We start from the raw sequence: 26,257 nt of genomic DNA on the forward strand, positions 1-26,257 counted from the left end.
AGTTTATATATTATTTAATTCTAGATATTATATATAATATAAACATATAAAAATATATAACTATATAATATATAAATATGTATCACATATAAACAGTATATTACATATACATGTAAACAAGAGAGACAGGGAAACAGGCCGAGATGCGGCCCCCTCCAGTAGGGTGCTGACACTGCCGTCCACCCAGTCGGCTCATTCAGGGAGGTCTCTGGACACGAACCTCCAGCCTTTCCATGCAGGTCAGCCTCACAGCGTGGGAAGTTTGGCCCCTGTGCCACCATCCAACCCCAACTACTGAGCATTATTGAAGGTTTGCTTAGTTGTGCCTGGCATGGTGCTGAGTGTTTTACTTATGGTATCTCATGCAATCCTCAAATATTTCGTACATAATCCTTACAATTCTGTGGAGTCAGGAATACTATCATCCTCCATCCCTGTTTAACTTAGAGAAGACTTCTACACAATACAAAAACCTCTGAAGGTCCATCACATCTTCCCTATGGGTAGAAGACAGGCCTGGGATATGTAATCATAAGAGTAGGTCTAAGATGACACCTAGCGGTCTCAGAGGATATTACCATAGATACTTCAAATGTCCCCAAGTTCTGTCTTACTATGAAATTCACATTTTCTGAAGAAAACAAAATGAAATAAAATTAAACTCTAGCTCCTTTCTATCTGTTAATTTATGACCTTATCCAAGTCATTAAACTTTGGGGTTAAAGTAATAGGGCCAGGCTCATAACCTAGCAGTTAAGGTAGCTGGCTCCCTCATGGCTGACCACAGTCAAAATCCTAGCCCTGGGAGCTTGAAAAACATGCCGGGCACATGTGCATGTGAGCCCAACATTCCAAGAGGATGGAGAAGTAGCGGAGAAGGTACTGCAGCATGACCACGACCCATTGCAGGGAGCTTTCGCCCTCTCTGGTGAGGGCATGTACTCGCTGGCAGTTAAAAAAACAAGCAAACAAAAAAGTAAAATAAAACAAAAGGACTAGATTAGATAGTCTAAATTTCTTCCAATTCCAAATTCTGTAATTATTTTATTAAAATCCATGATTTCTTTCTTTCTTTTTTTTTGAGAGATTTTGTACTAGGATGTGTGCACTCACTGGAGAGTCAAGAGAGACAGAAAGCAAGAAATTACCCCCCCAGAGGATGGCCACACCTCAATTCCTTCATTTTCCTCGGGATTTGGGGCATGCACGCACGCACATACACCTAGTGTGAGTTTTAAGCTGCTGGGTCCCGAACTCGTACTGCAGTCAACTACATGGGAGTCCAGCGATGTAACCATTACACCATCTGCTGATCTCCAAATCCATGATTTCTTGATTATTTATGTATAATTTACTGATTGAAAGTGTTCATTGCACCAAATCAATTTAACTGAATGATAACTAATTTAACTAAAATGAGGGAAATATAAGGGGATTTTAAAAAGCTCATGGAAAACTAGAATTAAAGTACACATTAAAGGGGCCAGCAGGTGGCATGGTGGTTAGGAGCACTGGACTCCCACATGGCCGACCACGGTTCAAGTCCCGGACCTGGTGGCTTGCTTTCTCACTTGCTCTCTCTCCTCTTGCTCTGTCCCTCTCTGGTCAAATTAAAATGAAATAAATAAAGTTCAATAAAATATTTTTTTTTAAAAAGTACATGTTAAATTTGGTGCAAAAAAATTTTAAATCCAGACATAGTAATTTCAGGATACCCGTTTTCTGTAAATGATTTGAAGACCCTTGTGTAAATATAAACGAGACAGCTGCAGATGTCGTAGCAGCAGATGGACACTTGACAGGCAGCCCCGGAGCACAGAGACGGCGTCTGCCCTGTTTACAGTGCTGAGAACAGCGCTCAGTCACAGCCGGTACCGGAAGGAAGCTGAATGGGTACTGGCTAAGAGAAAGGGCACAATGATTATTTCCACGTTTCAGTCTACCAGATGAAAAATACGCTCTATGGCAAAAACAAACAAATAAATAAATATTTTAAAAAAGGGAAACTTGGTTGTGCCGATTGGTCATACCAATTAACTTCTTTTATTTTGAAAATTTTGCGAGAGGGCACATGTGCTCATTGCAGAGAGACGGAGAGAGAGAGAGAGAGAGAGAGTAAGAAAGTACCCCTTGCCCCACCCCAATCCCTTCTTCTCTGTCTCTCCTTTCAGGATCTTGGCCATGCACTTACACGTGCCCAGCGTGATTCTCAAGCCGCCAGGTCCAGGACTTGAACAGCGCAGTCAGTCATGTGGCATCCATCCGCCTCAACCACCACACCACCAGTTGGCCCATGCATTTTCAATTTAATTAGCATGAAGTTGCCTGTAGGTCTCATGATTTTTCTCTCTTGTCCCCTGTTTTGTTTGTTTGTTTGTTTGTTTGCTTTTAATCTCTACTGTAGGGACCAGCAGGTGGTGTGGTGGTTAAGGTGCTGGGCACTCCCACATGGCCGACCAGGGTTCAAGTCCTGAATCTGGTGGCTTGCTTTCTCGCTTCCTCTCTCTCTCTCACTGTCACCCTCTGTCTCTCTCTGGTCAAACTAAATCTCTACTGTATTGGTGGTCGTATCCCCACTCTCAAGCCTGCTATATGTCAGGCATGGTCATTTAAGAATTATTTTGTTATTATTATCAATATTATTATTTTTAATTTGATGAGAGAAAGAGAGGGAAAATGGGAAAGTAAGCTGTTAGGTCCAGGGCTCGAACTGCAGTTGCCCTGTGGGAGTCCAGTGCCTCAACCCCGTGCCACCTGCCGGCCCCCACAGCCAACTCCTTCTTCTTCCTCGCTGCGCTCCCACCGCCTTCTCCCAGGCTCTCCTCCGCCCCTCGCTGTGCTACTTGCCTGTTCTTTTTACCATTTCCTCAGTTTTTCCTTCATTTCCCATTTCCTAACTTTTCATTTTAAACAATTATTTTTAAATCTCTGCTGGTTTATTTTCTGAAAGCAGTGTGATTCTAATTTCCCCCTGGGTGGACTGTTCCACATATTTCGTAATTTGGGTATGTGACTTCACCTTTGGCAGGTTTGTTTAATTACCAACATTTTTCATTCCTCTTAATAAACATAGTCATAGTTTCTGGTGACTTCTACAACTCCAATGAAAAGTACCATATATTCTTACATGGATTTTTAAAAAATAGCATCTCTTTGAAATTGCTGACTTCTATTTCTTTTCTTTTATTTTTTTGAGAGATTTTTGCCATAGGCTACATGTGCTTACTGGAGAGACAGAGAGACAGAAGACAAGAAATCATTCCCCAGAGGTCATGGCCACACTGCAATCCCTTTTCCTCCTTTCTTCTTTGGGATTTTGGGCATGCTTGCACACGTACCCAACATGAGTTTCAAGCCACTGGGTCCGGGACTTGCAGGGTCAACTATGTGGGAGTCCAGCACCTTAATCACTATGCCTGCCCCCCTCCATTTCTTGATAGTCATCATCACTCCTACAAATAATCTCACTGAAGTGAGTTCTTAGGAAAAAGGGGACTAGTGTGAAGTCTTCCCAATGTGCTGCTAGAAAAGCCTTAAGTATTCTGATAACTGGGCCCCTTCAGAAGTCCTGGGGTCTGTAAAATGGAGAGAAAGAAAGGAAAAGAAAACACCGACAACATCAGCAGTTATCTGGTCTCTTCCTGGAAAGCTGCTGCACACCCATCTGGTGGGGGACTGAGGAGAGCTGCAGGATTACCTTAAACCTGTAAGCTTTCTAAATCCTTTCGGGAATCTTCTGTTGTCACTTTAGAGTCAGCAAAAGCCTGGTAACTGGGTCACCTTGCTCTTGTGGCTTCCCCTGGCCCAGCAGTAGAAGAACGTGGCTCGGTGCAGTGCTACGGCCCCCTCCCTCCGCGGCCCCAGGCCTCCCGCGCACCCACCAAGCGTTGCCCTTTTCCCGGGTCTAGCTGGGCTCCTTCCTGAGTTCGTCATTCCCTCTTTCAACTTAGCAACATCCACCCTTCCAAAACCTCATGCGATGCTGCCGCTGCTGCTGCTGGTGGTGGTTGGCGGGGGAGGGGGGTCTTTCTTCATCATTTTACTGGCGGCACCAGCAACGGTGTTTTAATTGAGTGATGGATTAGATAGAAGGCTCAAGTCACACACACACAAACTCAAATCACTGTGACAGGTGAGATTACATTTCCGACTTAATTAACCAAAGGGAAAAAATCATCTGGAGTGGAGTAGCCTGTGGTACTCTGTGAGTGACAGGTGTAAGGGAACCCACAGAAATCTTCCGGGGTTGCTACACCTTCCATACCTCTGTCTTCCAGCAGCAATTCAGAAAGAGACAATGCACCAACCATTGCACGAGACTCTCTGGGATTTGTAATTAAACATCACCACAGCCACATGGCTACCACGTTGTAAAATGGGATGTCATGAACGGATAAAGAATCAGTGCCCAGGATTCCTAAAAACTACCTATGCCATAAGCTTGTCAACATGCCAGAAAGCCCCCTCCCTACAAGGTAGCTGTTAGTACCATGAGGACTTTAAAAAGATTAAATATTGAGGCAAATTGTCCCAGGGCTTAAACTACTCCTCTAGGGTGAAGTGACCCGTTCATGTCTATTAAAATCCCATTCCCAAACTCCTCAGTTTTATGTGGGTCTACCTTCTCCACTACATAAAGAACTTGGGACCAGCAGATGGCATAATTGTTACATTGCTGGATTCCAATGCAGTCGATAACAGTTCAAGTCGCAAACTCGGAGGCTTAAAAACACACCAGATGCATGTACATGCCTGCCCAAAATACCAAGAGGAGAATGGAGAAGGGATTGTGACATGGCCATCCGCCCCGAGGAGTAATTTCTCACTTTCTGTCTGTCTCTCTGTGTCTCTCTGTCTCTCCATCTCTGTCTCTCCAGCAAGTGCACACACTCTACAGCAAAAATCTCTCTAAAAAAAAAAAAAAGATCCTGGGACCAGCAGTTAGTGTAATGGCTATGTCACTGGCCTCCCATGTAGTCGATCGCGGTTCAAGTCCTGGACCCAGTGGCTTAATCTCACGCCAGGCGCGTGTGCGTGTGTGCCCAAGATCCCAAGAGGAGAATGGAGGAGAAGGGATTGCGGCATGGCCATCCCCCCTCGGGGGTGATTTCTCGCTTTCTATCTCTCTGTCTCCCTCTGTCTTTCTGGCGAGTGCAAGTGCCCTATAACAAAAACCTCTAAAAAAATAAAGATCCTTGTGGAAGGACAAGCTCCTCCCACATCTGTCTCCTTTTCTCCTCAGTGCCCAGCATCGAGTTGAAGTTAAGTTTTTGCAAATGATAAACTCTTGGCTTTAGCTTAATTAAGTGTGCCAATGACAATAAATTTAAATAGTAGTTCAGAGACATCGCTGAATAGTGGTGTTGGTGGTGTCCCCTTCTTTAAGGGGTGCTGTTCCTATTCTAAGCAATACCCTCGCAGCCTAAAAGAGCTGATGGCGCTTCCTGAAGTGCCTGTGTGAAGAACTAAAATAATCGGCTCAATGTGTGTCACAGTATTACATCTGGCGTCTTCTCTGTATTTTATCTACTAGACCAAAAAGTTTGCAACCTACGTTGTTGCTGCTGGACTTCAGTATGGATTGGAAGGAGGCATCTTGCATGTTTTCTTTAAGGTATGACCTTTTATTGGTTTTGTAGTTTTTGTTTGTTTGTTTGTTTGTTTTGAGAGTTTTTTGCTATAAGGCGTGTACGCTCTCCAGAAAGACAGAGAGAGACAGAGAGACAGAAAGCGAGAAATCACCCCGCAGGGGGGATGGTCATGCCACAATCCCTTCTCCTCCATTCTCCTCTCGGGATCTTGGGCACACACGCACACGCGCCTGGCGTTGAGTTTAAGCCACTGGGTCCGGGACTCGAACTGACTGCGGTCGACTACATGGGAGTCCAGTGACATAGTCATTACGTCAACTGCTGGTTCTGGTTTTGCATATTTTGAAAAGTGATGTCTAAGGCCAGCCCCATAGCACAGCAGTTAAGTGCATACACAGAAAGCAAAAGCCCACATGGCTGACTGCAGTTCTAATCCCAAACCCTGTGGCCGGAAAAACAACCCAGGCACATGTGTGTGTGTATGTCCCAAATGCTGACAGGATGGAGAAACGGAGGAGGGACTGCAGCGTGAACATGCCCCATTGGGGGGCTTTCTCTCTCTGGCAAGTGCATACACTCTCTGGTGATTTTAAAAAACTGTTTCATTGTAAGGATATACAATTTGACATTGTTTCCCATTGCCTCTGGACGTGGCCAGTTCAGTATAATAGAAGAAAAAGGAAAATATGGAGGTCGGCCATAACCACCTATTTTTCTTTCCCATTATTAACAACTTGTATTCATCACTCTCACAATAATAAAGAAAAAGATGACTCTTTTAGAAGACAAGTATTGATGGAGTGCCCTGTGCCACGTGCCAAAAACAGCTGGAAGTACTGGGGATATAATCAGATAACAAAGCTCTGCTTGTTCCAGCCTGTTCTGTTAGGGATAAAATCTGAGTCTGGGTAATTTATAGAAGTAGAGGCTTACTAAACCCACAGTGTAGAGGCCCTGGGACTGCATCTGCGGAGGGTCTTCTTGCTAGTGGGTAACTGGGTAACGTGGCCGAGGGCCTCACACGCGGACGGGCAAGAGCTTGAGCAGAGCCATGCATGGCCCTGTGTCTGCTCCGGTCTCGTCCCCTTTCCGTACAACCCTCTCACGAGTCAACCAGCGGGCCACGCTCTGATCACTTTAATACTAATCTGTTTCCAGAGACCTGACTTTTCAGCACTGCAGTAGCATTAAGTTTTCACCACCTAAATTTTATCACAAATCTCAACATATGGATTTAGGGAGGGCATATTCAAACCATAGTACCGCTCTTGTGGAGCTTCCACCCTAGTGGAGCAGAGGAGGTCATATGGACAGTGAGCAGAGAAGCCAGTACATACCGAGCATTGCAGGAAAGCAAAGCTGAGAAGGGTCAACGGTGCCAGAGGTAGGGCTGTAGGTGGGAGGTTGTATCTTATCCTGGGTGGTTGGAAAAGTCGTGACATATTTTTCTATGTTTTTCTATGCAAAAATGTGTCACGACTTTTCTGACAACCCAATATGTGAAGATTGAGACAAGGTCTTTTTTTTTTTTAATTGCCAGAGGGAACATATACTTCCCAGAGAGAGACAGATAGGGAGAAAGCATGCCCAATGGGGCATGTTTATGCCCATTTTCTCCTTCTGTTGGGATTTTACACAAGCATTCACACATGCCTGGTGTTTTTCAAGCTGCCAGGGCCAGGATTTAAGCCATGGTCAGCCATGAGGGATCTGGCTCACTTAACCATTAAGCTATAAGGGTGGCCCTATATGCAAATTGTGGGTTTTTTTAAAGAGAGATTTTTGCTGGGACCAGCAATTAGCATAATGGCTATGCCACTGGACTTCCACGTAGTCAACTGCAGTTCGAGTCCAGGATCCGGTAGCTTAAACTCACGCCGGGCGCATATGTGTGCGTACCCAAGATCCCGAGAGGAGAATGGAGGGGAAGGGATTGCGGCATGGCCATCCCGCCTAGGGGGTGATTTCTCACTTTCTATCTCTCTGTCTCCAGTGAGTGCACGCGCCCTATAGCAAAAAACCTCTCAAAAATAAAAGAAGATTTTTGCTATAGTGTGCATGCACTCACTGGAGACACAGAGAGAGACACAGACACAGAAAGTGAGAAATTACCTCCTGGGGGGATGACCACACTGCAATCCCCTCTCCATTTTCCTCATGGGATCTTGAGACGCATGTGCACGTGCCTGGTGTGAGTTTTTAAGCCACCAGGTCCAGGACTTGAACTGTGGTTGACTACATGGGAATCCAGCGATATAAACATTATGCCATCTGCTGGTTCCTCCTATATGCAAAATATTGAAAGAAGGTTCTCTAAGCCAATATGAGTGACCATATCCCACAAAACACAAACTCAACAAGCCTTACGAAAATGATCTGAAGAGATTAGATTTCCTTGTGTGTTTTATTCATTTCAGGAAAGCAGAAGTTAAAAGCAAAGTTGTAAATCAAGACAGGGAGGTTATACATTGGTTAGGCCCAAAAAGGCAGGAATTGACAGGTCATAGGCAGATGAAAAGAATTTTTTAGTCTGCTATTGGCTAAAAAGATCAAGGCTTTGTTTAAAATTTGAAGTCAGCACGAAGGAATGCTTGAGCTTAATCTTAACAGAAATAAAGGAGTTTACTGATTATCACCTGATCTTACACCAGCCTCGGCACACAAAGGTGAGCTGCAATTACTGACGCGGGTGACCTGATGGTATGCAGGTTTGATTCCCTCTGAGCCGGCTAGGAAGGAATGTTAGAACAAAGAAAAGTGGCCAGAGTTCAGCAGTCTCTACTAACACACACAATTTAAAAAAAAAAAAAATTCTTTAGAGTTTTTTTGGTGGATTGGGTTTTACTTTTTTAGTTTTTTTGCTACAGGGCACATGTGCTCACTAGAGAGAGACCGAGAGACAGAAAGTAAGAAACCACCTCCCAGGAGGGATGGCCATGCCACCGTTCCTTCTCCGTTCTCCTATCCAGACTCTGGGTACACATGCACACGCACAAACGCCCAGCATGAGTCTCAAGCCACCAAGTCCAGGACTCCAACTGCAGTCAACCACGTGGGAGTCCAGCTCCTCAACCACCATGCCAGCCGCTGGGCCCACACACAATAACATTTTTAAAGAGAGAGAGATGACAGCTTAAGAAGATAAGCTAACGAAAGCTCATTCTCATCTGCTCTCAGCTTCTGACCCACCTGACCACTGAATGCTGGTGCTCTCAGAGCTCTGCCCTAGGCCCTTCTATCTTCTCCGTCTATACTTCACTCTCCTCCAGTTGGTCTGTTTATTCCCAGACTGGTCCCAGAGTCTCCAGCTGGGATCCTTGTCCTAAGTTCTAGCTCTGTAGGTTCAGCTGCCTACCCAGCACCTCAACCAAACTAAATATACAGTCACCCCCAAACCTCCTCTTCCTATAGTGTCTCATCTCAGAAAATGGGGCCACCTTTCACTTAGCTGTGCTGTCAGAATCCAACTTCTCCCTCCTCCCTCATCACAGACCCCCAGGCGCTGTTTGTACCATCAGCCTCCTCTCCCTCTACCCGCAGTCCAGCTGCACTGCTCCCCTGCCCTTCGAGCAGGCTGAACCACCTCTGGCTTGCACAATTGTCAAAGCCTTTATTTCCCCATTAGACAGACCTCCAACCATTCCTTCACAAAAATAAGAGGCCATCCAGACATAGCCAAATTTATTGGAGTTTATTGGTTAAGCCAGCGGCATGGCTGGGGGAAGACTCCTGTCTCTCAAAACCCCGCAGTCCCAAGCACAAGGTGAGGGGTGATTATAAAGGCAAAAATCACACTCTTTTCCTGGCTGGGGCAATCACAAGAATGAACAGGGTGGGCTCGAAAGGGTAGGGGGTGGGGTTTTACAATGTAAAAGCAAAAAGCAAATTACAGAAGCAAAACAGGCAGGTTAATCATTTCTAAGGGGATGTTCCATCCCTACCTAAACACAATGGAATCTTAATGGTCTTCATGGCTCAGGGCAAGGGGTCTGGCGATGGATGATTACATCACTAAGGCACATTTTGGGGTAGGGAGTTTCAGGTTATTTAGCAAAGACCAGAGTGTTAATCACTCTGCTTACTCTAGGCCAAAGGAGAAAGCAAGTTTCCAATATAGAGAAGAGTTCTAAATGGAGGTCTGCATTCAGTAAGAAGTCATCCCTCTAGGGGGATGGCCATACCACAGTCCCTTCTCCATTCTCCTCATGGAATTTTGGGCACACACACGTGCCTGGCATGATTTTCAAGCCACTGGGTCCAAGACTTGAAATACATAGTAAGCCATGTGGGATCCAGCTGCCTTAACCACCACACCACTGGCTGGCCCTTCCTCCTCCTCCTTCTTCTCCTCCTCCTCCTTCTTCTTTTTTAAATGTTTATTTGTTTTACTTCTTCCATGAGCAAGAGAAAGCAAGAAATAGGTCCATCCAGCATGGTTTGACACACCCCCCTTCAGCTAGCCCTGATCGTGGGCAAATGCGTGCTGGGCATATTCAGTCTCCACTCTTGAACGAGGAACCTTCCCATGTGGAACTGTCTTGCAGAGCATCACGTTTCACTGCTGTGCTGTCGTCCAGTCCCCCTTTCACTATTAACAATTAAAAATAACCTAATACACAGAGCCAGCAGGGAGTGTGGTGGATGAGGGCGCTGGATTCCCACATGGCCAACCATGGTACGAGGCCCGGACCTGGTGGCTTGCTTTCCCGGATTTCCTTTCTCTCTTTCTCTGGTCAAATTAAAAAATAACAATAAAAATAACAAATGGAATTAAGTAATTCTTTAAAAACATAATCTAATACATGCCATTTAAACAGTAGTCAGCATGTCTACTTGATTACTGAAATACTTACTGGTAGGGGAAGAAAAAAGGGAAAGACAAGGACTTGAACTCTGAAGATGGGAGTTCCAACCTAGGCTCAAGACCTTCCCACAAGTGAAATCTCCCACAAGATAGTTCATCTACTAAGCACTTCATCTGTGAACTGATGGTAATTAATCCCATCGATGGGGGGGGCAATTTTTAAATTCAGTCTAATTCTTTCGTGAGAGTTAAAGGCCTCATGCATATGAAAGCATTTCCGCCCCATGCACAGGATATGCAGATAACGACTAACCGCCAATGAGGGGATAGATTTCTCAGAAAGCATTTCAGTCCTGAGGTTACTCTTTATTTCTCTTCAGAGGATTTGGATCCTAAATCTCATTAGGACCAAGTTTCAGAACATCTAGAGGAGATTCCTTCAGCAGATAGATCTTTTGGGTCTCCTGACTGTGTAACTGCAGGAAATGCTTTTGCTTTTTTTAAATTTTAGTTGGCTTGGCTGGGCGAGGTTCCTGCATTACCTGTATTTGGAGATGGAACGAATGTAATTCCAACAATCCACGTTCTTGATCTCGCAGGGTAAGAATTCTCCCAGAGCTATGACTGTGCTAGATGATTAACATGTTTGTTTGTAAGCTAACATTTATAGAGCTTTTTCCAAGTGCTTATATGTATTTATTCTCCCTGGAAACCAAGACACTAACATACTCTGCACATTCCTAATCCAAAATGCTCCTACATTTGAAACTTTGAACACCAACAAGATATGACAAGTGGAAAATTGCCCATGATCTCATGGGATGGGTCACAGTCAAAATGCTGCAACACAAAAATATTGAATAAGCTTACCTTCACACAATGCATAACGATGGACAGGAAACATAAATGAACTTGGTGTTTGCCTTGGGTCTCATCTCCAAGATATCTCAGTGTATATATGCAAATATTCTAGATCCCAAAACGTCTGAAACACTCTGGTCCCAAGCGTTTCGAGAAGGGATGCCCCATCTGTAGAACCTCCATGTTGTACCCGGTGAAATAGTGTCAGAAAGTTTCACACTTCTGAAGACAAGTGCAGGGGCATCTCTCAGAAACCTTGTCAGTGGAATAGCAGCGCCGGGAAGGAAAGAAGTTGGTGCGTGTATCTGGGGAAAACATTGGGGCGTCAGGGAAGTCAGGACATATTTTTTCTATGTCTTTCTGTGGGAAAATGTGTCATGACTTTTCTGCCGACCAATGGTTTCTTATTCCTTGGTCCCCGATGAGATTGATATATCCAGTATACCAACTTAAGTTCCAGGAATCAGACAGCAAACTTCAAACCTAAAGTAGGTTTCTTCTTTTTTAGCACACACAGGTGGAGTTGAGGTGACCGATATCCAAGTATAGACACTGCCTAGCCTGTCGGACCAAAGATTCTGGAGAGTATTGGGGAAGTCAGGACTAGCTGTAGCCTTGGAAGTCCTCAGTCTATGGATGGCATTTATTTTTTATTTATTTTAAAGAATTATTTATTTAAGTTTATTATTATTATTGAAAATGTGTATAGTCATGAGAGAGAGAGAGAGAAAGTGAGAAAGCAAACCACCAGGTCCAGGACTCAAACCACAGTTGGGACCAGTAGTTAGCATAATGGCTATGTCGCCGGACTCCCATGTAGTTGACCGCGGTTCGCATCCCGGACTTGGTGGCTTAAACTCACGCCGGGCGCGTGTGCGTGCATGCCCAAGATCCTGAGAGGAGAATGGAGGAGAAGGGATTGCGGCGTGGCCATCCCCCCTGGGGGGTGATTTCTCACTTTCTGTCTCTCTGTCTGGCAAGTGCATGCGCCCTATAGCAAAAACCTCTCAAAACAAAAAAAAAAAAAAAACCCACACAGTCAGCCAGGTGCGAGTCCAGCACCTTAACCACCACGCCACCTGCTGGGCCCTATAGATGACATTTAAGTTGACGGGACTGGGTGGTATCATGTAGAGAATGACTATAGAGAAGAGAAGAGGTCTAGGCTGAGTCAGGACACTCCCATATTTGGAGGTTGCAGATGAGAAGGTGAGAAGAGGTGCTTTGGTGGTGAGAGGGAGAACAGAGGAGAGATATCAAAAAACAAGTGAAAAAATTATTCTCTCTCTGGCCAGCATACACACTCTATAGCAAAACAAATTAAAAAGAAAAGTTGTAAATTGTATCAAATGCTGCAGATAGTCAAGGAAGATGAGACTTGAAAATGAGCTATAGGACTTTTGGAGGATGGGGTTTTTCTCACATTCACAGAGCATCCCAACCCTCTGCCCAGGCAGGTCTGGAGCCCCATCTCCTTTAAGACTGACTTGCAGGTCCAGCAGGTGGTGTGATGGTTGAGGGCGCTGGACTCCCACATGGCCAACTGTGGTTCAAGTGTCAGACCTGGCGGCTTGCTTTCTCACTTTCTCTCTCTCTCTCAATCTGCCCCCTCTGGTCAAATTAAAATCAATAAATTAATTAATTAATTAAAGTTAAGTAAAATAATTCTTAAATAAAAAAGGCAGGCTTGCATCCTATGTCAATGAGCCTTGGTAGTGCTGCACTCAAGGGGTCTCATTCTTTCACAGCCTAGCTGGATCCCAGGAAAGGAAAGAGACAGGAAGGAAAGAAGAAAGAAGAAACAGGAAGGGCAAAGGAAAGGGACAGGAAGGAGCCACTTTTCCCCTCCTTGGGGTTCCGGCCTCCAGGTTCCCACTTTGTGCTTACCTACTGGCCCTTAAATCCCAGACAGGTTTGCAGACTTACTGGAAACTAATGAGGCTTCAACCCACTCCCTGTGTGGGTCCCTTTCAAGATCTTGAACCTAATTTGTATTCTTGTTCTGAAGATCCCTTAAATGTAAGTTTCTGGCCCCACAAAACCTAGATCTGCTGCAGCCAACATTAACACTGGGCACAGAGGGGGTGAAATATGTCCTTTTCTGCAGGGGGCTGATGTATTACATTACCAGGTTCTAAAGATGTGAGTTTGTTATATTGTTATTATTGGGTTGTCGGAAAAGTTATGGTGCATTTTTGCATAGAAAAACACAGAAAAATGCATCATGACTTTTCTGCCAACTCAATATTATTATTTTAGATTTTTACCATAGGGCATGTGCACTCCCCAGAGAGAGAGAGAGACAGATAGAAAGAAATGAGACATCCCCTCCGGGGGTGGGGTGTGTGTGTGTGTGTGGCCATGCCACAATCCCTTCTCCATTCTCCTCTCAGGATTTTGAGCATGCATGCACAAGCACTTGGCGTGTCTCTTAAGCCACCAGGTCTGAGACTCGAACTACAGAGTCAGCCATGTGGGATCCAGATCTTAACCACCAAGCCACCTGCTTGCCCCAACTTACACTTTTACTCACCATTGCTGGTCTCTGAAATTCTTTAACTCATGTCCAAATCCCAGCTCGGCCTCTCACTGGCTGTGTGGATTTGGGAAGATTACATAACCTCTCTGTGTCTGATTTTCTCATTTCTAAGATGGGGATAGCAATAGTACCGATCTAACAGGGTTGTTGGGATTGGGTGTGGTAACACCTGCACAGTCCTGAGCACAGTCCTGGTACAGAGTTAAGCACTCAGAAAGGTGGGCAGCCATTCATTCAGAATAGGCGACCTTGGGCTCAGCCACTCTTTTGCTGTGTGGCTTCCTTAAAAGAGGCACAGCATCTCTGAACCAGAGTCTTGTCTGTAAAAGACCTACTCCAAAGCACGGTTGCGAGACTCTGATGAACCACTGAGTGGGCAGGGCCTTGAGAAACTGAAGTCTTATTGTGGTCAGGCCCTTTGCTGGATGGTAGTGCCAAGTGTACTAGAGAGAAGACAGGATCGGGAGCCGGGCTGGGTCTGACTTGAAACGTTGGCTCCTCCACCTTCCCGGTGGAGAAATATCACCTAACTCTTTAACACCTTCCTCACCTGTAGCGTGCAAATAATGATGCCAACCTTGGCCATGCTGAAAATTAAATGCGGGAACTTATGAAAGCACTAAACACTGTGCCTGGCCCCCGGACTGGGCAGTGTCCTGTGAAGTCCAGCTGACCACATCGGTTTCTCTTCTGCCCTCTGGTGATTACCCTTCCTGTTGGTCTGCAGGGTTATACAAAACGTAATAGACCACGTGCCAAAGCTTCACTACCTGGTTGCTGTGGACGAGTCTGTTCACACCCTGGAAGACATTGTTAAGGTACGATGATGTCACCCTTACTTCCATCGTGTCCCTAAAACAGTTTTACCACCTAACGTAAAGTTTGGGAACCAGTTTTTTGCTAAGAGGCCTGAAGTCTCCTAAAATGGAATATCCTAAACCCATTCTCTACATCTGCAGTATACGCTCTGGGAAATTACTTCCAGGTAGCCTTTCTCCTGTGTATGCATGGAAGGAACCAAGAAAGGCCACCACAGGGATTGTCACACCTCAGACACACACAGGTGACACTGGAATGCTAAAATGTGTCTGCAGACATTGGCTCCAAAGTATCCACATGGTCAGACTCACCAACCCACTGTCACTTCCGGGAGCTCCAGGTCTGGGAGGGCTACCTCTCCCAGTCCAGGTCACCTTGGCTAAAATCCCATCTTGTATCCCAACTAGCCGAGCTAGCGTGACCTTCTGCCCTTCCCCTGCCACTCCCAACTCATCTTTAAGATTCCACTTAGGCATCTTCATCTGCCCCCTGCCTCTCACCCCCACTTCCTGCACAGGCCAGACGCTTCTCTCTCTCTCTCTCTCTCTTTTTGGAGAGGTTTTTGCTATAGGGCACGTGCGCTCGCCAGAAAGACAGAGACAGAGAGAAAGAAAGTGAGAAATCACCCCCCACAGGGATGGTCATGCTGCAGTCCGTTCTCCTCCATTCCCCTCTCGGGATCTTGGGCACGCACGCACATGCACCTGGCATGAGTTTAAGCCACTGGGTCCAGGACTCGAACCACAGTTGACTTCATGGGAGTCCAACGACATAGCCATTACGCCAACTGCTGGTCCCCAGATGCTTCTCTTCTGTATTCCCCAAAATGTTTCAGTCTCTTCAGGCTGCTACAACACAAACCTTAAACTAAACGGCTTATAACAACAGAAATTTATTGCTTACAGTTCTGGAGACTGGAAAGTCCAAAGTCAGATTCAGGCAGATTCAGTGTCTGGTGAAGGTCCTCTTTTTAGCTTCATAGATGTTACCTTCTGTCTGTGTTCTCACAGGGCGGAAAGGGCAAGGGGGCTCTCCCAGACCTTTGTATAAGGGGTTGATCTCATTCCTGAGGGCTCTACCTCATGACTAGTCACCTCCCAAAGGGCTCAGCTCCTAATACCGAAGTTCTGGGAAATACCCGTCCTGGGAAAATCCAGAGAGTACCCAAAGAACATGCTTTCCTAACCAAGGACTTAACAGTTAGTATGTTAGAGGGGTTTATTTGTTTGCTAATTATTTCCCTAAATATCTTGGTCTGTTTTTGCATTGCTAACAGAAATCCCTGGGCGTGGGTGATTTTATAATCTGGGGGTTAGGGTTTCAATGTGTGAATTTTAGGGGCACACAAACATTCAGACTGTCAAGAGACAAAAATCACAATAAACTTATAGATAAAATTGGTTTATATTCATGAACCCAGGAGGTCTCTCTTTTACAAAATAGAGTGAGTGCTCCCACTGCTTGGTAGATCAGATAGGCCAGACGCTTCTCTCTCTCTCTCTCTCTCTTTTTGGAGAGGTTTTTGCTATAGGGCACGTGCGCTCGCCAGAAAGACAGAGACAGAGAGAAAGAAAGTGAGAAATCACCCCCCACAGGGATGGTCATGCTGCAGTCCGTTCTCCTCCATTCCCCTCTCGGGATCTTGGGCACGCACGCACATGCACCTGGCATGAGTTTAAGCCACTGGGTCCAGGACTCGAACCACAGTTGACTTCATGGGAGTCCAACGACATAGCCATTACGCCAACTGCTGGTCCCCAGATGCTTCTCTTCTGTATTCCCCAAAATGTTTCAGTCTCTTCAGGCTGCTACAACACAAACCTTAAACTAAACGGCTTATAACAACAGAAATTTATTGCTTACAGTTCTGGAGACTGGAAAGTCCAAAGTCAGATTCAGGCAGATTCAGTGTCTGGTGAAGGTCCTCTTTTTAGCTTCATAGATGTTACCTTCTGTCTGTGTTCTCACAGGGCGGAAAGGGCAAGGGGGCTCTCCCAGACCTTTGTATAAGGGGTTGATCTCATTCCTGAGGGCTCTACCTCATGACTAGTCACCTCCCAAAGGGCTCAGCTCCTAATACCGAAGTTCTGGGAAATACCCGTCCTGGGAAAATCCAGAGAGTACCCAAAGAACATGCTTTCCTAACCAAGGACTTAACAGTTAGTATGTTAGAGGGGTTTATTTGTTTGCTAATTATTTCCCTAAATATCTTGGTCTGTTTTTGCATTGCTAACAGAAATCCCTGGGCGTGGGTGATTTTATAATCTGGGGGTTAGGGTTTCAATGTGTGAATTTTAGGGGCACACAAACATTCAGACTGTCAAGAGACAAAAATCACAATAAACTTATAGATAAAATTGGTTTATATTCATGAACCCAGGAGGTCTCTCTTTTACAAAATAGAGTGAGTGCTCCCACTGCTTGGTAGATCAGATAGTTTTATAAGGTGGAGACAAAGAAACAGAAAAATAGAGGGGAAAAAACCCTGATTGGTTAACATCAGGTTACATCTTTTTGGGTAAGGGTTAAAGCAAAGGGGACTTCCTTACCATGCTGACTCAGGTAGACTGGACTCTCCTGTTTTCAGGAAAACCTGGTCTGTCTGGGAATCTATCTGCTTCCTTAAAGTTTCAGTTTGATCACGTGGCATTTAGCGTGAGTGACTCCATTTGGGTTGTCTCTGGTCTGTTGGGGCCTGGCGCAGGAGCTCAGTTGTAAACAATGGCTTCCCATAATGTTTAGCAAGACCCCAGCAGTCAATCTCATTTGCTGAGCTGCAAACGTTCCACGTGGTAATTGTCTGTCTCCCTTTTCAAACTGGCAGCTTTTTTTGTGGAGAGAGGTTTTTTGCTATAGGGCACGTGCGCTCGCCAGACAGAGACAGAGACAGAAAGCGAGAAATCACCCCCCAGGGGGGATGGCCACGCCTCAATCCCTTCTACTCCATTCTCCTCTCAGGATCTTGAACATGCACGCACATGTGCCTGGTATGAGTTTTAAGCCACTGGGTCCAGGACTCGAACCACGGTTGACTACATGGGAGTCCAGTGACATAGCCATTACGCTAACTGCTGGTCCCCAAACTGGCAGCTTTTTGAGTGCAGAACCCTGCATATTACTCCTCTATTTCCAGTACTTGGAATGTAGTGGTGATTATTAAAATCTTTGGAACAATTAAAGGAAACCTTTGGTCAGCTACCCTCTGTTTTCCAAATGCTATACTTTTTGTATTTAGTTATGTTCACATTCATTTGTGTTTTATATAAAACCTTACTGGTAAACCAAATAATATTTGTATTTTCCCCTAACAGTGCATCAGTAAAAATACCGGTCCTGGGAAAATCCAGAGAGTACCCAAAGAAAATGCTTTCCTAACCAAGGACTTGACAGTTAGTATATGAGAGGGGTTTATTTGTTTGTTCATTGTTTTCCTAAATATCTTGGTCTGTTTTTGCGTTGCTAACAGAAATCCCTGGGCCTGGGTGATTTTATAAAGACAGTTTATTTACAAACTCACAGTTTTGGTGGCCGGGAAGTCCAAAGCCTTAGGCCTATAGCACGGCTAACAGAAGCACAGAGGCTGGCCAGTGAGGGGAGAGGAAGAGCCAGCAGCTTGCGTTTTCTCTCTGTTATAATAACCAGTTCTCACGAGCACTGACCTCTTCTCACCAATCCCTTCTCCTCCATTCTCCTCTTGGGATCTTGGGCACGCATGCACATGCGCCCAGCATGAGTTTAAGCCACTTGGTCGGGACTCTAACCGTGGTTGACTACATGGGAGTTCAGTGACATGGCCATTACGCCAACTGCTGGTCCCCAGAGCACTCTTGAATCTTGCCTTCGGATGACATTTTTCTAGCAGACATCTGAACACTGCACCTGAACATATTTCTGTAAGGATTGCTATCACTGGTTGCCTTGAGGAGCAAGAACTGAGTGGGTGGTGGTCAGAGACCAGAGGGAGTACTTTCCTCTACTTCTTGTTTCTGGAAATTTTTTTATAGAGATTTTTGCTATAGGGCATGTGCACTTGCCAGAGAGACATAAGCAACAAGGTGTGTCACCCCCCCAGGGGCCATGGCCATGGCACAATCTCTTCCCCTCCATTCTCCTCTTGGAATTTTGGGCACGCATGCACACATGCCTGGCATGAATTTCAAGCCGCTGGGTCTGGGACTCAAACCATGGTCAGGATATGGGTGTCTGGCACCTTAATCACTATACCACCTACTGGTCCATGCTCTTAGAATTTTGAACCATGAAATTGCCCTATTCAAAAAGAAGGTGCAATTAACCATTTTTTATAAGACTCTCTTCTTCAGTATCATCCTTGTCTTTGAGCTGCTTGTCCAACCATGAGAGCCAGGGTGCTGCCAGCCAGAAGAGGGTAGACGTGCAGTGTTTAGGGCCTCACCTCTCACAATGAGTGCTCCGTAAATACTTAGTGTTGGATTAATTAACTTTTATGTTTAGCAAATGCATACATGTTTTTTTTTTTAATAACTGTCGTGATTTTAGCCTGTTATAACTGTCAAATTGAATTTTCCTTTATCTCTTAGCAAGAAAATATTGACCATTTGCTGGTCAACTTAAGAATGGAAGCGCTCTTTGTGAAGGAAAATTTTAACATCCGATGGGTTGCCCAGACAGGATTTGTGGAAAATATCAACAATATCCTTAAAGAGTACAAGCAAAGCAGAGGATTACTGGTAACTACAACCACTTCCTGTTTAATCCAAACAAAGCAAATGAAACTTGTAGTGTAATCACACTGATGATAATATTTACTTTTTATTTTTTTTAAGGTTTTTGCCATACACGTACTCCCCAGATAGAGAGAGTGAGAAGGAAAGTGAGAAATCACCCTCTACGGGGGAAGGCCACACCACAATTCCTCTTCCTCCATTCTCTCCTGGGATTCTGAGTACACATGCGCATGAACCCGGCTTGATTTTCAAGCAGCCAGGTTTGGGACTGGAACTGTGGTTGGCCATGTAGGAGTCCAGCGCCTTAACCACCGCACTACCTGCTGCCTGCTAAAAAATTAATTGACATAGGGAACCAGCAGTTAGCGTAATGGCTATGTCACTGGACTTCCACATAGTCGACCGCAGTTCACATCCCGGACCCGGTGGCTTAAAACTCACGCCGGGCGTGTGTGCGTGCGTGTCCAAGATCCTGAGAGGAGAATGGAGGAGAAGGGATTGCGGCGTGACCATCCCCCCTGGGGGGTGATTTCTCGCTTTCTGTCTCTATGTCTCTCTCTGTCTGGCTGGCAAACGCACGCGCCCTATAGCGAAAATCTCTCAAAAAAAATTAATTGACATATAATATTGGGTCATCAGAAAAGTCATGATGCATTTTGCATAGAAAAATATGAAAAATACGTCATGACTTTTTCGATGACCTAATAGCTCTGCACATTTCTGAGGTCCAGCCTGGTAGTTCAGTTCACGTAGACAATGCGTAATCATCAGATCAGGGCAGTGAACATATACACCGTCTCGGATATTTGTCTCTCTTTCTCTCTGTCTCTGTCTCTCTCCAGCAAGTGCACGTACCTTATAGCAAATTAAAAATGAAAAAAAGGTACTTTGGGGACTGGAGTCCCACATGGCCAACCACACTTTGAGTCCCAGACCCAGTGGCTTGAAACTCCTGCTGGCCACCCGTGTGTGCGTGCCCATGCCTAAGATCCCAGAAGGAGAACAGAGAATGGATTGCAGTGTGGCCATCCTCCTGGGGGGTGATTTCTCACTTTCCCTTTCACTGTCTATGTCTCTCTCTCTGGTGAGTGCATTCACCCTAAGGCAAAAACCTCTACAAAAAAAAAGGTACTTTCCTGGGGCTGGCAGGTGGCATGATGATTAAGGTGCTGGACTCCCACATGGCCAGCTGCAGTTTGAGTCCTGAGCCTGGCTCACTTTCTCTCTCTCTCTCTCTCTGGTGAGCACATGTGTCTCATAGCAAATTTAAAAACAATAATAATAAACAATAGTAACAATAATAATAATAAACAATAATATACACAATAATGAAAAACAATAATAATAAATTAAATTATTTCTTAAAATAAAAATAGGGGCAGGCAGGTGGTGTGCTGATTAAGGTGATGGTAAATAAGGCTGAACATGGTTTGAATCCTGGACCTTGTATGGCTTGCTTTCTCACTCTTCCTCTCTCTCTGTGTCTCTCTCGTCAAATTAAATAATAATAAAAAGAAATAAAATCAAATAGATAAGTATTTTTTAAAGAATTCATTCATTCATTCTTTTTTTTTAATTTGACCAGAGAGAGAGAGGGAGAGAGGGAAAATGAGAAAGCATGATGCCAGGTCCAGGATTTGAACTATGGTCAGCCATGTGGGAGTGTCCAGCACCTTAACCACCATACCACCTGTTGGTCCCCAATAAATAATTCTTTTTTAAAATTATTTTATTTTAACTTGATTTATTTATTTTAATTTGACCAGGGAGAGACAGACAGAGAGAAAGAGAGAGAGAGAGAGAGAAAGCAAGCCACCAGGTCCGGGACTCAAACCATGGTCAGCCATGCGGGAGTCCAGCGTCCTTAACCACAATACCACCTGCCGCCACCCCCCCAATAAATAATTCTTTTTTATTTAATTTTATTTATTCATTCATTTTATTTTTTAATTTGACCAGAAAGACAGAGAGAGAGAGAGAGAGAGAAAGTGAGAAAGCAAGACACCAGGTCCGAGACTTGAACCGTGGTCAGCCATGTGGGAATCCAGCGCGCTTATCCACCATGCCACCTGCCAGCTCCCCCAATAAATAATTCTTAAAAAAAAAAAAAAAAAACACACACACACAGATATTTCCCGTGGGCCAGCCCCATGGCCTGGTGGTTGAGGGAGCAGGATCGATATAGATGACCATATGGTTCAAATCCTAGTTCTTGCAGCTTGAAAAACACACCAGACAGGGACCAGCAGATGGCATAATGGTTATGTCACTGGACTCTCACCTAGTCAACTGTGGCTCAAGTCCTGAACCCAGAGGCTTTTTAAGTTTTACTCGTGCCAGTGCCAGGCGTGTGTTCATGACCAAAATCTGGAGAGGGGATGAAGGAGAAGGGATTGCAGTGTGGCCAGCCATCCTACCTGGGAGGCTGATTTCTCGCTGTCTGTCTGTCTCTCCAGCAAGCACACTTGCCCTATGGCAAAAGTCTCTCTAAACACGCGTGCACACATATACACACCACATATATGTGTGTGCATGCCCAGAATCCCAACATGAGGGATGTTGGCGTGACCATGCCCCATTGGGGGAGATGCTTTTTCTCTCTGAAATAAAACACTCTCTGTTTCTAGTTACAGACTCAGTTCCTACTCACCAAGTTTAGAGGTCACCCTCTGTGTTGCTTATTCTCCTCTTTCAGCCCATCAAGCTGTGTATGCTTGGCCCCCCCGCGGTGGGGAAGTCCAGCATTGCGGAGGAGCTGTGCAAGCATTACAAACTGCACCACATTAAACTGAAGGACGTCATCACTGAAGCCATAGCGAAACTGGTAACTCCTCTAACTGCTCCGCTGGGACTTTTTATATCTTAAAAATGCTTTTCTAAGTCTTAAGAAAACATGCCACTAATTTTATGTGTCAATCTGCAAAGTCGTTTGTTATTTTACTTGGGTTTGTTTTGGCTCCAGTTTTGAAAACACAGAATCCCATGGGGCTTTCCTTTGTAAGATGGAGACATCTTTTCTGGGTTGCGCTTGAAATTTTGTCTGCCTCCAACAGCTATTCAAAGCATACCTGCTAGGGGCCGGCAGGTGGCGTGGTGGTTAAGGTGTTGGACATAGCAACCTGCAGTTCAAGTCCCAGACCTGGTGGCTTGCTTTCTCACCTTCTCTCTATCTCTCTGGTAAGCACACATGCCCTATAGAAAATTTAAAAGTAAGAATAATACATAAAATAATTGTAAGAAATAAAAATACATACCTTATATTCTCTCTGTTGACCAGAACATGGTTAGAGTTTGTTTTATTTTTGGGGGGGAGATTTTTGCTATAGGGTACATGTGCTTGCTGGAGAGATAGAGACAGAGAGAGAGAAAGCAAGAAATCACCCCCCAGGGGTGATGGCCACACTGCAATCCCTTCTCCTCCATTCTCCTCTCAGGATTTGGGGTACACATGCACATGCACCCAGCGTGAGTTTTAAGCCACCAGGTCTGGGACTAGAACCACAAAACTATATGGGAGTCCAGCAACATAACTACTATGCCATCTGCTGGTCCCTATTGTTAGGGTTTTTATTTTTGCTGTATTTTCTCAGAGACTGTCTCTTACTGACTACTTTCTATCATTTTATTCAGAGTGGTAGATGCTGAGGTACTTTTCCATTAATTATTATTGTATTTATTTTTAAAGAAATATTTATTTAATTTTATTTATTCATTTATTTTAATTTGACCAGAGGAAGACACAGAAAGAGAGAAAGAGAGAACAAGCCACCAGGTCCAGGACTTGAACGTGGTGGGCCTCGTGGGAGTGTCCAGCACCTTAAACACCACGCTACCCACTGGCCCCTAAAATGATTGTTAAAAGTCTTAATTTTTACAAAATGTGTTTTGTTCAAGTAAGAGACAACCTAATACCTTAGATGAGGGTAGACCCTTAAGCAGTTCAGCATTAGCACAAATACACTGTTCTTCTAAAAGCAGAGTGAGGACAAGCTGGAGGCTCTGACCCATCTCTGCAGACTCCCCTGCCAGCCCTGCGCAGTCCCTGAGTGGGCCTCTGTTTGGGCACCAGCCTTTTCCCAGGCTCGCTTGCAGGATGATTCCTGAGCAGCAGATCAATGCGGGCATCATCTGGTTTGAATATCCCTGTTATGTAGGAGGCCATTGTGGCACCTAAGGACGGAGGGGAAGGAGAAGAGGAAGGCGAAGAGGAAGAGGAGGAGGAGAACGTGGAAGACGCGCAGGAGCTCTTAGACGGCATAAAGGAAAGCATGGAACAGAACTCAGGTAACTGCAGCAGCGCAGAGCGGCGCCCGCTTGTTACCCGGCTGCTGGAAACGGCTGGTCATAAAAGACCACCTGTTTGCTTGGGAAAGTACAGCAGCTGGCGGGTTTGGCACAGCGGAAGTGCACCGCTCAGCCACGGGGATCTGTGCGGAGAGCGTGTGTTCAGCTTGCGTCAGCCTGCACGTGCCAAGCGCACCCATGATCCAAGCTGGCTGGGAAGGCGGGAGGATAGCGGTGGGAGACCCTGTGGAGGGTGCTCGTCTTTTTCTCTGTTTTCACCCTCATAAAAGAAAGAAGCTTTAATAAAAGGGTATGGAACAGAAATTATAATAACAAGTTTCATTCATAATCTCACCCTCCAGGAAAAGAAAAGGCCTTGTTAACTTTTAGTGATTATCTGATGGTAGGATAGGAAAGAACTTCCTGGGTTATTCGTTTTCAGTTTTTGCTATAGGGTGCCTGCACTTGCCAGAGACACAGAGAGGGAAAGACAGACAGAAAGCAAGAAAGCACTCCCCCAGGAGAAGGCCACGCCACAGTCTCTCTTCTCTCAGGATATGGGGTATGCGCACATGCGCCCGACATGATTATCCAGCTGCTGGCTCTGGGATTGGAAACAGTCAGCCATGTGGGATCCTTAACCTCTACACCACCTGCCGGCCCAGCACTTTCTAAGTTTTGAGATAAATCAAATGTGTGTTCACAAGTATTTAATAAGCACCAAACATCACTAATTAAAAGGGAAAAACAAACCAAGAAAGACTATTTGCCACCAATACATACGACAAAGAGTTAATATCCTTAATGTATAAAATGCTCAGGCAGTGGAGAAGAAAATTATTAAATCTTCATAAGGAAACCTAAATGGATAATGTGGGCCATGCAGGAAGAAATACAAATAAGTGGGAAAATAGTTTTAATTGGTAATTGTAGACTCCCACACGGCCAACCATGGTTCAAGTCCTAGACTTGGCGGCGTATAAACCACACTGGGCGGGTGTGTGTGCTTCCCCAGAATCCCAGGAGAACAGAAGAGGAGGGACTGTGGCACGGCCATTCCCCCAGAGGGGTGATTTCTCACTTTCCCGCTCACTGTCTGGCAAGTGTATGTACCCTATGGCGAAAACCTAAAAAACCAAAAACCAGAAAACAAAAGCACCGTTCTGGCTCAGCTGGCAACCTGGTGGTTAAGGCAGCTGGATCCCACGTGGTAGACCATGCAGTTCAGGCCCTGCACCCCGCGGATACAAAACCATGCCCGAGGATGTGTATGTGCCCCAAACGTTCAATAGGAGAAGGGATTGTGGCATGACCACCTCCCCCCCCCGCCCCCTTGGTGGTGCTTTCTCACTTTCCTGTTCTCTAAAAACAAAACAAACAAAAAACTACCAACAACAAAAAATTCAGAGTTTTGGGTTTTAAACTGAGGTTTCTCCAACGGAACTTGCTACCCAGCAGCAAAGCAGTCAGCAGTAGTTACGAGAAAAATAAAAAACAGAGTCACTTCATGTTTACACTTAGAACCACTGAGTCCTCTGTCCAAGTAGTTATTCTAGTATCTTCTGCAGACCAGTCCAACACAGAACCAATACTTGGGACCCTTATTCAGTGTAGGGTCCCCCTTGCCACCTCTCAACCATGGGCGCATTCTCCCCTCTCTCTTCCTCTCTGTACTCCTCCCTCTCATTGGCGGCCGTTTCTGGTCCTCTGGGGCTGGGCTGGGGCAGGTTGTGACTGGGTCACAGACAGAGGCACTGTCCCTCAAGGCTTCCTCTTCCCAGACACTGTCTCCACCCTGGTTGGGGGCCAGTTTCCCCTCCTGGCTTCACCCCACCTCCTCATAGGTGTCAGCGTCACCTGCATTCTACTCAGGGGGTGTGCTCCTGTCCAAGGCTTCTCGACTTGAAGACAGTTCCCTTGTCCTGGTCCTTACTCCTGGTTTGTCACTCCCCCTCCACGTCAAGGTCTCTGACCCCTGTGCTGCTCTCTCTTCTTCCCCAGGCCAGTTTAATCCAGTTTCCTGGGATGGAGAAAACGGGTTTGAGCCTACACCTGAGTCCACTTAAACCAGCCGCTTACATGAATCTCATCTGCTTTGGTGTGGGCTGGGTGGAGGTGAGATGGAATTTAGAATCCCAGGCAGACTCCAGGAGGAGAAGGAAGATACACAGAAAACACAGGATACCTACAGAGTGCTGCCTCTGCCTTGCCTGTGGGCATGTGAGAGTCATGTTTTAGAGCATCTGAAAGTCCTTGCACTCGCCTTCGCCTTCGCCTTCGGGGCAGAGAGACAGATAAGACATTCCACCGTGAAGACACTTGGGAGGGAAATCTGACAAGGCCACACTGAGGGTGGAGGAATGGGATTTTCTTAACCCTGATGGCTGGCTGGAACCCACAGGGCCCGGAGCTATGAACGGTGCGGGCCCTAGAGGACAAGCGTCTTCTGTACCGGCTTACAGAACCAGACAAACCGTGGACATCGAACGCTTTTTTGATGGCCAGAGACTTACATGATAATGGCTGGGGTGAAGTGCTGGCAAGAAGTGCAGAAGGGACAGTGCCTGCGGAGAACAGTCAGGACCCAGCTCAGGATGGGCCTGTTCTGAGTGGGAGAAACTTCTTCCCCCAGGTGCAAGGGAGGCCGAACAGG

General features: G+C 45.6%; 1 protein-coding gene and 1 long non-coding RNA gene across 2 annotated transcripts in view; one reads left to right on the top strand and one right to left on the bottom strand.

Annotated features, from left to right (window-relative positions):
* The window catches only part of AK7 (adenylate kinase 7), a 77,778-nt gene that overhangs the window by 22,769 nt on the left and 28,752 nt on the right, over positions 1 to 26,257 (top strand). Inside the window, exons 6-12 of the mRNA XM_006159967.2 lie at positions 5,534 to 5,614; positions 10,907 to 10,995; positions 14,523 to 14,613; positions 17,926 to 18,003; positions 19,174 to 19,323; positions 22,016 to 22,144; positions 23,475 to 23,604. Of these exons, the coding sequence (XP_006160029.1) occupies positions 5,534 to 5,614; positions 10,907 to 10,995; positions 14,523 to 14,613; positions 17,926 to 18,003; positions 19,174 to 19,323; positions 22,016 to 22,144; positions 23,475 to 23,604 (748 nt within the window). The remainder of the gene's footprint in view (positions 1 to 5,533; positions 5,615 to 10,906; positions 10,996 to 14,522; positions 14,614 to 17,925; positions 18,004 to 19,173; positions 19,324 to 22,015; positions 22,145 to 23,474; positions 23,605 to 26,257) is intronic.
* The window catches only part of LOC114009930 (uncharacterized), an 18,035-nt gene continuing 2,064 nt past the window's right edge, over positions 10,287 to 26,257 (bottom strand). The window contains exons 2-3 of the long non-coding RNA XR_003551329.1: positions 11,266 to 11,561; positions 10,287 to 10,320 (exon numbers count right to left, since the gene is read on the bottom strand). This is a non-coding gene — a long non-coding RNA (uncharacterized LOC114009930). The remainder of the gene's footprint in view (positions 10,321 to 11,265; positions 11,562 to 26,257) is intronic.

Source organism: Tupaia chinensis, unplaced genomic scaffold (genome assembly GCF_000334495.1).
Source record: "Tupaia chinensis unplaced genomic scaffold, TupChi_1.0 Scaffold000671_1, whole genome shotgun sequence".
NCBI classification, from domain to species: Eukaryota; Metazoa; Chordata; class Mammalia; order Scandentia; family Tupaiidae; genus Tupaia; species Tupaia belangeri.